Below are 13,786 nucleotides of genomic sequence, written 5' to 3' on the forward strand. Positions count from 1 at the left end.
AAACCAAGTCAAGTATTGCTGCTATTTTTCTAAAAACCATTCTGAAATTATTTCACAAGTAAAAAAATGCTAGAAAGGCAGCTTACACATAAGTGATAAAAATTATTTTTTAGGTGTTTCTTAGATTTAGGTAGCTCAGATGGTTCAAGGATTCATATACTATTTTGCAGTTCAAGTTATATGTTTACACATTTATTTATTATTTATTGTCTATTCTACTACAATGTAGCTCTGTAAGAATAAGGACTTTCTTTTATTGTTTGTGGTGGTAGTTACACAGGTATGTACATTGTCATTGTAGGTACATATGCCCAGTACTTACAATGGCTGGACCATAGAAAGTGCTCAGTAAAGTTCAATGAATTGATCAATTTAAAAATGCATGATATAAATAATAAATTGAGATCCTTCTACCTTTGAAATTCCACATTACCCTAAAATTTTACATAAATTAGAAATGTCCAGTCTGAGCATATTTATGAGTAACTCTGTTTTTCAATTAACCCATGTCTAAAAGTACCTAATTTTAGTCTTCAGTTCAAGCAAATTTTCAGTTTATCATTTTGTTCACTACAGTCAATTAAAAAGTCCTGGGGCTTCCCTGTTGGTGCAGTGGTTGAGAGTCCGCCTGCTGATGCAGGGGACACGGGTTTGTGCCCCGGTCCAGGAAGATCCCACATGCCGCGGAGCGGCTGCGCCCGTGAGCCATGGCCACTGAGCCTGTGCGCCCAGAGCCTGTGCTCCACAACGGGAGAGGCCACAACAGTGAGAGGCCCGCGTACCACAAAAAAAAAAAAGTCCTGAAACTGCTGTTTTGGCAAGACTCACATTTGTTTCACATTTACATTTTACCCACATACTTTCACCATATTCCACAAATATAAACACATGCCAATTTTATGTTTGTTTATAAAGGTTTGGGAAAAAGTTAAATACATATATCCTAAAGCACATTCTCACTTTCCACAAAGAAAAAGGGAAACTGAATATTTTCATTAAGATGTAGCAATTCTCCTAATAATTCACCTAATAAGGTACTAGAGTATAAATTAACGGTGGGGGGGGGATTGGCAAAGAGGTAGAAAGATGTTCCAAAATCTACCAGGAAATAAGGATACTGAGGAGAGACCACTTAATGCTCTTAATGGAGTAATGTTACTAAGATAATACATGTATGTGACATATTATATGTTAAGGCCAACTGAAACGTCCTCATAGAATTTCTTGTTCCAAATTGATCCCAAAGCAGAAACGTGTTTGAGAGAGAGAGAAAGTGTGTGTGTGCGAGAGAGCGAGAGAGCGAGAGAGAGAGAGAGAGAGAGAGAGAATATGTGTACAAAAGGAACATAAAGCTATAAACAGAAATTGTCAATCAAAGGGGGAAAAAAGATGATTCTGGAACAGAATAAAAGAGGTACAACACTGCTCAGCTCAAGCTCTACCACCACCCCCCAAAGTCATTTTTGGGTAAGTCAAAAATATCTTGAGAATTCTCACTAATACAGATGAAAATCAAACTTCTGACATAGAGAAAAGGCTTGAGATAATCAGTAAATGCAGCTGAAAAGATAAAGTAACTAGAAGGAAGCTAAAAAATATGGAAGACATGCAATCCAACATAAGAATAATTGGTATCCCTGAAGTAGGAAACCAATAAATAGACAAGAGTTATGTACAAAGATATAACCCAAGAGAATTTCCTTGAAATAAAGAATTGAATTTGCAGATCAAAAGAGCAACTAAGAATAATTTATCTTGTTTGTGGTGGTAGTTACCCAGGTATGTACATTGTCAAAACTCACTGAACTATATACTTAAAGCGGGCACAGTTTATTGTATGTAAATTATACCTCAATAAAGTTGATTTTTAAAAAGAGCACATAAAATTCCAGGAAAATTTTACTATAAAACACTCAACACCAAAAAATATTCTAATTAAAAACTATTGAACTTTAAGGATAAAAATAGAAATTTTCAGGCAATCAGACAGAAAAAGCAAATCACTTACAAGGAGGGGAAAAAAAATCAGGTTGGCCTCAGACTTCTCCGCAGCAACATTCAATGCCAGAAGACAACTGGACAACGTCTACCAAGTTCTAAGGAAAAGAAAGTGTGACCCAAGAACATAAAACCCAGCCAAGATGTAGCTCAACTATAAAGGCAAAAGCCAGACATTCTTAAACAAAAGAACTACAAAAAAAAAATAACACCCAAGAGCTCTTCTATTAAAAAAAAAAAAGTTAAAATCTAGCCAATCTAAAATTAACTGAAAGTAACTTAGGAATGGAAAAACCATGGTAAAAGGATTGACAGTAAATACTGAATACAACTGAACAATGTAAAAATAACTAACAAAAATCAGAAGGGGAGGATATAGAATATCAGTACTTAAGTGCTCATCTTTCAAATCAGGCAACAGATAAGATCTCCAATCAAATATAGTCTAAAAAGAAGATATTAACTTCAGCTTAATATTTTTCATCCTTTTAAACTTTAAAGCACTCTTATAAAATATTATCTCATGTGGTAAAGAAAGATATTCTGGAAGTTAACAATTCCTTCAAGTAAATTCAAGTAAAATTAAATATTTTAAAAAGCAGCTAATACTATAATCTCACTCTTAAAAAAAGTATTTCTGTCAACCTATCTACTTACTTATCCTTCTATATGTACACACATACACACACACACACACACACACACACACACACAGATCTGAATAATGTTTTTTCTAATGTTAAAGATGGTTATTTCTGGATGGAGTTTGAGGTGATTTCTTTACTTTTACCTTTGTAAAACTGTACACTGCTTGAATTCTTTATAATGAAACTGTATTATTTTCCCTTAATTGAGTAATTTTTCTTAAAAGAGAGACACCAACTATTAGTTCTGCATAGTGGAAAATGGATTTTTTTTGTACTTTTCTATACTTTTAAAATTTCTACAAAGGGCAAAAAAGAAAAATGAAGGAGCATATGTAAAATAAATTCATTTTTGTTAAAAAAAACACTAAACAATAAAATATATCTAAATGTATAAAAAGGTCAAATCAATATGCCTCAAAATATTAATAGTGATTATCACTTAATCATGTTGGTGGCATCTGAGTAAGTTTATTTTTCTTTGCTGATTTTATTGTTTTTAAAAAGTATATATTTCTTTTTAAGACAGAAGAAAATTTTTCCCATTTGGGGAGACTCCACATAGACTAAAAGTTTTTATGTGAAACTCACTAGCCTTATTCCCCCACATCTTTAATCTTAACATTTAAGGAAACTATCTTAGACACTTGGTACTTGCTATATTGAAGTAATATCTTTGGTTTGCAAGCAGAAGAAAGAAAAAAAACTATTTTTGGATTTATGCAATAATCTAAATGAGTAGGTTTTCCCCTTTTAAAATGTTGTAATCCAAGGTAAAGCTCCTCTCCTTTTCTTCATCTATTCTGGAAATACATGTACTGTTAGATCCTCCACTACTGAATAAATAACCAGTTATCAAATGCAGATTCACCATGTGACCTCAGGAACATCACTTAGCCTCTATCTGTAAAATAAAAAAATCTGATTATGCAAATATATATATATGGGTATATGTGCATTTTTCTAGAAAAACAGCCAGGCTTTCATTACTTAAAAATAAAAATCTGAGATCCCCACCCTCCACAAAAGGCTAAGAAGCACTGAATTAGATAATTACATCAGTGGTAAAAGTGTCTAATTCCATGCAAATAACTGTCACTTATGAAGTAACAGGTATATTTCAGTTCATAAATTTTTGTGAGGGTTCAGCTTTCCCTAAATGCATGACCAACCTGAAGGAGTATAAGACCTAAACAAAAAGGGGGAAGTCAGAAGAGGGAAAAGGTTTGAAAGAAACAAGAAAAAGGTTCAGACATAGTGTTTGGTGTAAGACATTAATAGAATCCAGCAGAAAGTAAAAAATCTGGAACTCAATTTAACAAATACTTAGTCAGGACTTTTTCAATGTTTAGTGCTTGTCCTCAGGAAGTTCACAATCTCACAGAGGGGGTGAGACAATCGTAAGACAAGATAAACGTGTTCAGTGCCACAAGAGATACAGTAAAGCACAATGAGGTTCAAATGAAGAAGATAGAAAAACCAGCTGTGAGGAGGGAAATCAGGAAAGGTTTTTATGGAGTTGGTTGCACTTGTGAAACAAAATAGCATATTTCAACCAGTGAAAGGGGAGAATAAAAGGGAAAGGAGGAGTACAAGTTCAGGAAAGAGCAAACACAGAGTCACAAAAATGTTGTGGGTAGAAAAGGAATCAAAAATCTCTCTTACATTTTGAGCTTGAGTGAACATTGCAAAGGGTGGGGCTTGGGGGAGTTCAGCCCAGGGAGCAGGGTCATATGACCCTGGTAGTAGAAGGGATACCACAGCACCTCTTCACATTTGACAGATGAAAATTTTTGATGTCAAGTAGGGAAGTATTTTAAGATGTCCCTTTAAAACAGTCAGCCACCCTCATGGCTAGCCCAGAAATAAGAGCAAATATAAAATATCCACCTCATAATTTTTACTTATTCACTAAACCTAGGTCCATTTGTACCCCCTCACTCCAGGCTATAAGCAGGAAACTCTTCTTCCCTCTCCTCACTCCCAAGTGCAAGTTTTCTGTCCCTGAAGCTAATAGGAAATAAAGGAAATAACATGATAATGTTATGTGTCTCTCCCCACAACCCAAAGTAGCAATAATAAAGAAAATAAGTGCTATATTGTATTTAGCAGGCTTAGAAAGAAAGCCTTAGATCCCAGGAACCTGCCACCCTCTCCCTACTTCATCCAACTCCACCTCACCCATTACTTAGTACCTCATCAGCTCCATCTGAATGCCTCTTTGCACTGTTATAAACTGCTACAATAAATATTGTTATGATCATAATGGATCACCAGTAGCTCACCCTTACAGTGTCCTTGGAACTGGAAGGGAAACTAAAATAAACAAACAAAACCCTTTAATAATGGCTCTACTCACACCCAATCCCGCATCTTTACCATTTACGCATATACACCAACAAAGAAAATCACATACACTGGGAATTAGGGCCGAAAGCTGGTTGAAGTCATACTGGAAGGATAATGAATACCAAGTTATTAAGTTCGCATTATAATTCAGTTGGCGATAGGAAATGGCTGAAGGTACCCAACAGGAGACTGACACAATCAGAGCTGTGCTTTTGGAAGATTATGTTTATCATGGCAGGTAGGATGGTAAATTATATCAGGGAAAACAAGTTAGCAGGATATGTTAACAGCTCAGGAAAGCAAACTGAGGATCCCAATTCTAATGGTGACAATGAGGAAAAAAAAAAGAAAAATGAATGATCTGGGCAAGATAAAGGTAAAAGAAAACCTGTAGGAGTTGCCACTTGTTTGGACTGTATGATCTAGGATGCACAGACCAGAAAGCCCTGTGAGACCCAGCAGGTCTAGAGTGCAGGAGACTGAACTTGAGACAGCTTTCAGGAGTCATCACAAAGTGACAGGTGAATCCCAGGAGCCAAGCTCTCCAAAACAGAGAATTCTAAGAAAACAGCAAGCTAAGGATGAAACCTTAGGGAACAGTCACATTCAGAAGGGAACAAAGGCCAGGGAGGGTGGGAAGACAGCAGCCTTATAGAAATAGTGGTCAGGAGAACCAAAATAATTATCCTAAACAACAGCATTTAAGGAGACTTATATTAACACAAAATCAAAATACAAATAGAAAAAAGCCATGGTATTTGAGGAATAGGAGGTCACTAGCAACCTTTAATAGTACAAAAACTGAATTTCAGGAAGATAATCAAGAAGCAATGGCAGATAGAGAACATTATTTTCAATATGGCAGTAAGATGGAAAGAATGAAATTATTTACTTTATATAGAAAAAGAAATATATATATATATATTGTTAATAGTTAATAAAGCAACTGCAACAGGTTTTGAATTATCTTATCAGTTATAAAATTATAAAAGTTAGTAGATAAAATCTCAAAAAAAACAATGAGAACATTAAATATCTAATAATGACCCTACAAATTCCCTTGAAGATGTAAAAACCTAAAATAGATCTCAATGTTGAGAGCAAGGGCCCAATATCATCACAAAAGGGATTTCCAAAATAGCACATGGTCTATGGTTATTTACCAACACATATATTCCTGAACTTTTTTCGTAATATAAGGATAAGAACCACCTACTCAACAAAAACAAAACTACACGTAAAATATAAAGACATTTAAATGCTTTTTGCATTACATTAAATGCTAATCCCAATCAAACTTCAAATAGGAGACTGCAGGTTAACTCCCCTTTGCTTTTACAAGTCAAATTCCATAATAAAATAGTTTTATAAAACAAATTCTAAACCTCATTCAACAACATTTATTATGAACAAATAGAATGATAAGAGTTTGCATTTGCTCTTTGAACTTAAAAAAGAACATCGTACTTGAAAAGTAGACTAATGTGTGTAGCTACATAAAAAGAAAACAATCCACTGGTTTGTTTCAGATATATCTGGATATATAAAATTTCTAGAAATTCCGTGGCAGTGGCAAATCAGATTTGACTTATGGTACTACTATCAAGGAATTATAGCCTTAATTTCAAAAAATTACCAACAATATTTTTGTTCTGCTGGGAGAAGACATAGGCCACTCTTAACAATAGTAAGGGGGATAGAATAGATGTCCAAGGTCTTGAAAAAGTGAATGTGAAAAGATTTCAAGAAAAAAAAATCACTTCTCTCAAAGGGATGCTGACTGGTTCTCCTAAGGCTCTGTTTCTTGATCTGGGTGTTGGTTACAAACGTGAGTTCACTTTGTGAAATTCACTGACCTAAACACCTAAGATCTGCACACTGTTCTGTATACATGTTATTACTCAATGAAAAGCTTTAAAAATCAAATTTTCTGTTCTAGCGAGGAATTACCTGTTGTCATAGATCCATAACACGGCAGTATTAGCAAGCCATCTAGAGTGGTATCTTGGACATCATAATCATAATCAACAGACTCTGCCATCTGAAAAAGTAACTCACAACTTTTTTCGATTTCAAACTGACCTGAAATGAGGGGAGAAAATAATGTCAGCAACCGAACAGCAAAATTAATTTAAGAATAAAAAAAACCCTTCTAGATTAATAGTGGTTTTACATAATAGTTATTTTAAATCTCTCATTTGATCTAAGGTAGATGAACACATAAATTGTACTCAATCTCAACAATAAAATTAAAAATAGAAGAAAGTTTCCAAGGGAATTTAAATCTCTAAAGGAATAAAAATGTTTATAATCGGGCTTCCCTGGTGGCGCAGTGGTTGAGAGTCCGCCTGCCGATGCAGGGGACATGGGTTCATGTCCTGGTCTGGGAAGATCCCACATGCCGCAGAGCGGCTGGGCCCGTGAGCCATGGCCGCTGAGCCTCCGCGCCCAGAGCCTGTGCTCCGCAACGGGAGAGGCCACAACAGTGAGAGGCCCGCGTACCACAAAAAAAAAAAAAAGAAAAATGTTTATAATCATCAAGCCTTTCATCTTGCTAATATGGTATATTTGAGGAAGACTCAATAAAGTTAATCATTACCATAGGGGAGGCTAGTCCAGGAGATACTACATTTAGGTGTATTTCAAAATACTTAGGTACCTCAAAAAGGCTAAGAGATTGTTACAATGTCTCACTTCTGACATGGGTACAAGGCAGTGTAGGAGGTGAGCCATGAAATTACTCACATCTGTTAGTAAGATGCTGCTACTTGAAAAATCACACTCGTCTGAGATGTAACTATTCTATTTTTGACCTCCAAACAAGGCTTGTCTATGAGACATGGATTCCACCCCTTGTGCACTGCCACCACAGAGTACCGTCCCACCACTCACAGAAGAAAGGAGCAAGTAGTATGTCCTTTGAACTAATGACATTAATCATTCAGATCCAGGACCGTTCAGTGTGGTTAACAGCTCTATATAAGACAGAGTACTAAAAACATGAATAGTTTACCATTTAATATCTTTCTACTAAAAGGTCAGTGTATTTTACCTATGTTTACTAATGAGACTCATGGTTTCTAGGGCAGTGTAGAATTACCTTATATAGCTTATAATAGATATAATAGCTAAAACTACTCAGAAAATCATTAAAGCCTAGGATAACATGAGTAGAGCCTAGAGTTTCCAACAAAGGTAACACTCTATCATGGTGCCCCACTCCCTCGTACAAATAGTGAAATTTTTAAACCTGGTACTGAATGCTCACCAGTCAGAAAAACCAAGATGTCTCCAGCCATTTCATTCAAATGGATATCCATGGTCACTTTCACAATCTAAAGCAAGAAACACAAGCATAATATGCTAGTGGAAATACAGTCTCCCCACCACCACCACCTCCCCTAGTTCCACAGAAAAATTAAATTTGGTTCTCGAAAGTCCTAGGACCTGGGACTTCCCTGGTGGTCCAGTGGTAAAGAATCCGCCTTCCAATGCAGGGGACGTGGGTTCGATCCCTGGTCAGGCAACTAAGATCCCACATGCCGCGGGGCAACTAAGCCCACGTGCCACAACTACTGAGCTTGCACGCCTCAACTAGAGCCTGCGTGCTGCAAACTACAGGGCCCACGTGCCCTGGAGCCTGCGTGTGAACCACAACTAGAGAGAAGCCCGTGCACCACAAGGAAGAGCCCACACACCACAACAAAAGATCCTGCGTGCCTCAACGAAGATCTCACATGCTACAACTAAGACCCAACACAGCCAAAAATAAGTAAATAATAAATCTTAAAAAAAAAAAAGTCCTAGGACCTATGAGGGCTGCCATTAAAATAATAGAGACAAATGAATTATCAAGCTATTCAATCAACTAGAATCATAGATACAGAAAAGACATAAAAAGGATGCCAAGTAATACCGCTTGAATATATGCAGTATTTTCTCTATCTCGTGGACCAATCAAATTGCAGAATTTTTCTCTGACCGGATAAAGCCTTCCAGGTATATCAAATATTGGACAATTTCCAAAGAATGCAGAGAGCTTGGCTAATTCCATAGTTGCTGACATCACTACGACCTTTAAATGCTCCTTCCTATTAGGAGACTTCTCCTGAAACAGCTTCTTCAATAAACCGAATAAGATGTCCTGAAAGAAAAATAAATTTCTAGTAAGTCACAAGTATACATAACAACCAATTTATTTTAAATATTTTGCTCTCCTAACCAAAGGATTCCCATTTGAATAGATTAAAGTGTAAGTAAGAGAAGGCAATTCACTATACAGTACAAAGCTACCCAAAAGAAGTAAACTGTCTAATAAATAACCGATACAGTAAAATACTCACTGTAGTTAGGGTTCTCTCATGGGCTTCATCCAATATAATGACACTGAACTTGGTAAGATTTGGATCTCCCAGAATATGTTTCAGTAAACATCCATCAGTCATGTATTTGATTGCTGTTTCCTAATGTTCGAACAGCAGAGTACATTAACATATACATAAAAATAAAATCACAGAAATTCATCCCTGCTTTGCAAACTAAATTTTCCCCCTCAGATGTACAGATATTAAGTGACCAAACTAATCTGATGAAATAAGAGTACATAAAATAGTCTAATAACATGTCTAATAACATGGATAGTAAATTATGAAACTTGTGATCTATACAGAGACAGGGATAAGGAACTAAGGTGAATATTCTGGGATAAAGCAAACAAAAGTGACCAATGAGGAAATACAATGAAGTCAGTGGAAAGTGGTTAAGATAATGCAATGACTTCAGGTAAGCAAGTTGTGGGAAAACAATAATGAAATGGAATTCATCTCCCTGTCTCAGCTGCTATTTTAGAGGACTCAAGAGAAAAGGTAGGTGCACCATTTCTCTCACTCTCTTCTTCCTTGACCACTTTCCTGTTACAAAAATAGGGTCAGTTGACTAGAATTAAAACAAGGTGAGAGTAAGGTCCAGAGGAGGATTTAACAGCAAGGATATCCATAAAGCAAAGGAAGAAAAAAAGAAAGAAAAATCCCCAGCAGTGACCACTAGGAAGGCAAAGACAGTATTTTGGGGGGTCATTCTTTGCCACTGTTGATGGCCATTCCTATCAGGGACCAAGGGCAAATGAGAGATTGTTTTATATCTGGTACAGGATTAAGAAATCCTGAAGGAATGTAAATTGTAGCTATGAACTATTGCCATGAATACAGAAGATGCTCAATAAATACTTGCTCAATGACTTTGTTCATTAAGCTGTCAGTTTCCCACTGACTTCAAGAATATAACCATACAATATGGATGAACCTTGAAAACTTTAGCTAAATGAAATAAGCCAGACACAAAGGACAAAATATTGTATGATTCCACTTGTACAGGGTACTTAGAATATGGAAATGTATAGAGACATAAAGCAGAATAGAAGTTACCAGGGACTAGGGGCGGGGAGATGGGAATGTGGAGTTACTGTTTAGTAGATACACAGTTTCTGTTTGGGATGGTGAAAACATTCTGAAAATAGATAGCAGTAGTGGTTACACAACACTATGAATGAACTTAATGCCACTGAATTGTTCACCTAAAAATGGTTTAAAAATAATACAAATGGTAAATTTTATTTTATATGTATTTTACTGCAATAAAAAATTTTTTTAAAGAATACAAATGTAAGTTACATGCCAAGGATCCTTACAGCTAAAATACATGAGAGTCCTGTGAAAAATCAACATAACTGTCACATAAACTAATTGAGAAGGGAGAAAATGGGATGAATTAGACACCCCAGGACTAGAGCATTAACAATGGGCAACACAAATTAATTCTAATCTGAGGCTTTGTTTCTTTAAAATATAAATGGAATTTTGAAGTCAAAATCTTTCATCACTTTCTCACTCTTTCGATAAATTTACAGTACTTAATTAAATACAAGCAAAAAACTTTTGTACCTTAGAGCTGCAATCATCAAAACGAACTTGGTATCCTACTTTGGATCCCAAAGTGCATTTCATTTCTTCAGCAACCCTCTGAGCAACAGATATGGCAGCTACTTTTCGTGGCTGAGTCACACCAATCATACCATGTTGTGAAAACCCTATCAAAACCAGAGGTAAAAAAACACAAAAATGTAAACAATTGCTTCCCATTGGAGCTGAATTGTTTCTGGTCAATCAATACAAACTGTTCAAGTGTTTCTAAAAGAAAACTCTGACAATTAACAACACACTGTATTACATTTGCACCATGGAAATTTAAGTATTAATTAAAAATAAGAATACATATTAATAGCCCTTCTAAATGTATATATGTTAATTAATTTTTTTCAATTTCAGTCTAAAGATTTACTCTAAAGAGTAAGCCAAGAATTTTTAACCCCTAGGAATCCATAAAATTCCACACACTTCCTAAAATGGATTTAACTTTGCCACAGAAGTTTAAATATACCACTTTTCATAGATTCTACAAGCATATTTTACTATTTTAATATCTCTGAAAGGGAGATGCATCTTATAACTGATGGCATTTTTTTTATTAATAATATGTAAAATAGTGGTATGTCTTAATAGACGGCATCTTAGATTTGATGCATTAGAGTAAGTTAACATACACTACGAAATTTTTATAATATCCAACATAATTTTGCTCTATACCAACCTTATGATAGAAAGTTTTACCGTACTGAAGGGAAAGACACCGTAAGGATAATTTGTTAGTTGGCTTGGTGTTAGGAGAGTCAAGGAATAAATAGTTACCTGATAACACTCTGGAGATAGAACCAAGAAATACTAATGTCAGCAGCAGATATCAATATATCCCTTCCCTCTGAAAATTATTTCAGTACCCAGTGGTCAACAGTCTACTGAAAGACAACCTTATTCTATAGCACAGAATCAACATCTACCTATAATTCTATTTGGAATTATTATGATAACTGAAAATGCCATTTCAACTAATCCGAAATAAGACCGTAAAAAAGCAAGGAAGATATGGGGACAGTGTGCCAAGAGAAGAACTGGGACTATAAAACAAATGATGGGCATTTGTGTAATACAGAAGTCTTATTAGCTTTTAAGAGGATATTTTTAAAGTACTCCCAATATTTTCCCAGAATAAAATTACCTGCTTCATATAGATATTTTGGGAGTTGAGTTGTTTTACCACTTCCTGTATTTCCAGTAACAATAAGGAATGAATTGTCCCTCACAGCTTGAATAAGCTTTTTTCTTTGTTTTTGAATAGGAAAAGTTGGAGTAGTTCCTCCCTCCTGTGATGTGCATCCTTTCTCTTCTGTAATGACAGGGGGAAAAAATTGTGCAATTCAATGGCCTGTAAAGATATCTCTGATTGAATCTCCCAAAAATGAAAAGGGAATAACAATAGAATTTCAGGGCTGAAAATAATCAACCCATGACTCCTCAGTTAAATCACCTACATCCAATTTGCAAGCAAGGGTTTATAAACCGAGAGCAACTTTTTAGTGAAATCAACTTGAGCATTTGCTAATGCATGACTCAAAGTAGCTGACAAAGTTAAGCCTAGCACAAGGCAATGTATTTGCAAGCATACCTATACAGAAGAACAAAACCCAATTTTATTAAACAACAGACCAAAACCTGGAACACAGCAGAAAAACTCTCAGCTGAATTAAAAGCCACCTGTGTTTGCTTCTGATTCACGGTTCAAGTTAGGTCCCTGTTCAGAGTGACTGATATCCCAGAAGGCCAAGTGGTGGGTAACCATGGAAACTGGCTCCTGGAAACTGGCTCCCTCATACCGTACCCAAAGGCAGGCTGGCGGCCCGACGAAGGGGCGGAGGGGGGGAGGCGGGAATGGATGGGTAGAGAACAAAGGCTTTATGAGCCCATTTAAGAGAGGAACGCGTTTCGGCGTTGGGGTTCACTTTTTTGTCCCCCAGCAGGGTTTTCACCCAACTTGGGTCTGGGACCGCCCCCCTCTAGACCAAAGTCCTCACTGGATGCAAAGTTCGCCTCCGGCTTGGAGAGCGACAAGAACGCTGCGGCCTCTCCCCCTACTCTTCTCTGCCTGCCTAAGGCGGACTTTTATCCACCCCCCAGAACCCCCATGCCATAACTCCCGCTGGCCTCCGTAGTGTCCCGCGGACCGCACCTCTATCTGCGATGGGAACTGCCGAAGGCCGCTCTTCTTGGAGGTCTCTTGATCGCTCACCTTCCTCCTGCCGCCTTGGCGCCCTGCCCGCGACGGCGGGAAACCGGGACATAGACCTGGCCCGGAGCGGAGATGAGCACGTCCACGGTTCTGGGAAGATGGGAGGGGAAAGGCGAAGACGCGCCCTGATGACGTCAAGGTGTTTACTTCCGCGCGTGCGACTCGAGCGAGGGGAGGAGGAGCTGTTCGATGACGTGGCGCGAGGCAGCCGGAGAGCTGCCCAACCCTCGCGACCCAGCCCCGAGCAGAGGGCACACCCTCGAGTGTTTCCCGCCAAACGCCGGCGTGCGCTGTGGCTCTGCCGGCGAAGCCAGCCCAGAGGTCCCGAAGGGACCCCTCCTGTTTCTCCTCTTGTGCGCAAAAGGGCCAGGCGACACCTTTTTTTCTCAGTGGTCACTGCAAGCCTATCCTACCTTCTTCACACACCTACCGTGATGTGACCCTTTGCCAGGAGCTGGAACCATCCTAACGTTCGGTGTTCCACGACATTCTCACCTTGTTCATCCTGAAATGACCTGTTCAAGGCACACAGCTCATGAGTTGCAGAGCTGAACTTCTATTTCCGTAGTGTCCAAAACTTAGGTCCCCCACGCTGTCCAGTTCCTTCATAGGACCCT

The 13,786-nt window shown here is 37.5% G+C and overlaps 1 protein-coding gene across 2 annotated transcripts in view; it reads right to left on the minus strand.

Moving 5' to 3' along the window:
• Positions 1-13,291, minus strand: part of DHX40 (DEAH-box helicase 40) — a 52,594-nt gene extending 39,303 nt beyond the window's left edge. Inside the window, exons 1-7 of one of the 2 annotated variants that reach the window (XM_060081988.1) lie at positions 13,170-13,291; positions 12,102-12,269; positions 10,931-11,076; positions 9,335-9,454; positions 8,908-9,135; positions 8,260-8,326; positions 6,942-7,073 (exon numbers count right to left, since the gene is read on the minus strand). In XM_060081988.1, coding sequence (XP_059937971.1) covers positions 6,942-7,073; positions 8,260-8,326; positions 8,908-9,135; positions 9,335-9,454; positions 10,931-11,076; positions 12,102-12,269; positions 13,170-13,221 — 913 coding nt within the window. In that variant the 5' untranslated portion in view covers positions 13,222-13,291. Of the gene's footprint in view, positions 1-6,941; positions 7,074-8,259; positions 8,327-8,907; positions 9,136-9,334; positions 9,455-10,930; positions 11,077-12,101; positions 12,270-13,109 lie in introns of both variants that reach the window. The other variant, XM_060081987.1, reaches the window with a different exon arrangement.
• Positions 13,292-13,786: the final 495 nt, after the last annotated feature.

Source organism: Mesoplodon densirostris, chromosome 18 (assembly GCF_025265405.1).
Source record: "Mesoplodon densirostris isolate mMesDen1 chromosome 18, mMesDen1 primary haplotype, whole genome shotgun sequence".
In the NCBI taxonomy this organism is placed as follows: Eukaryota; Metazoa; Chordata; class Mammalia; order Artiodactyla; family Ziphiidae; genus Mesoplodon; species Mesoplodon densirostris.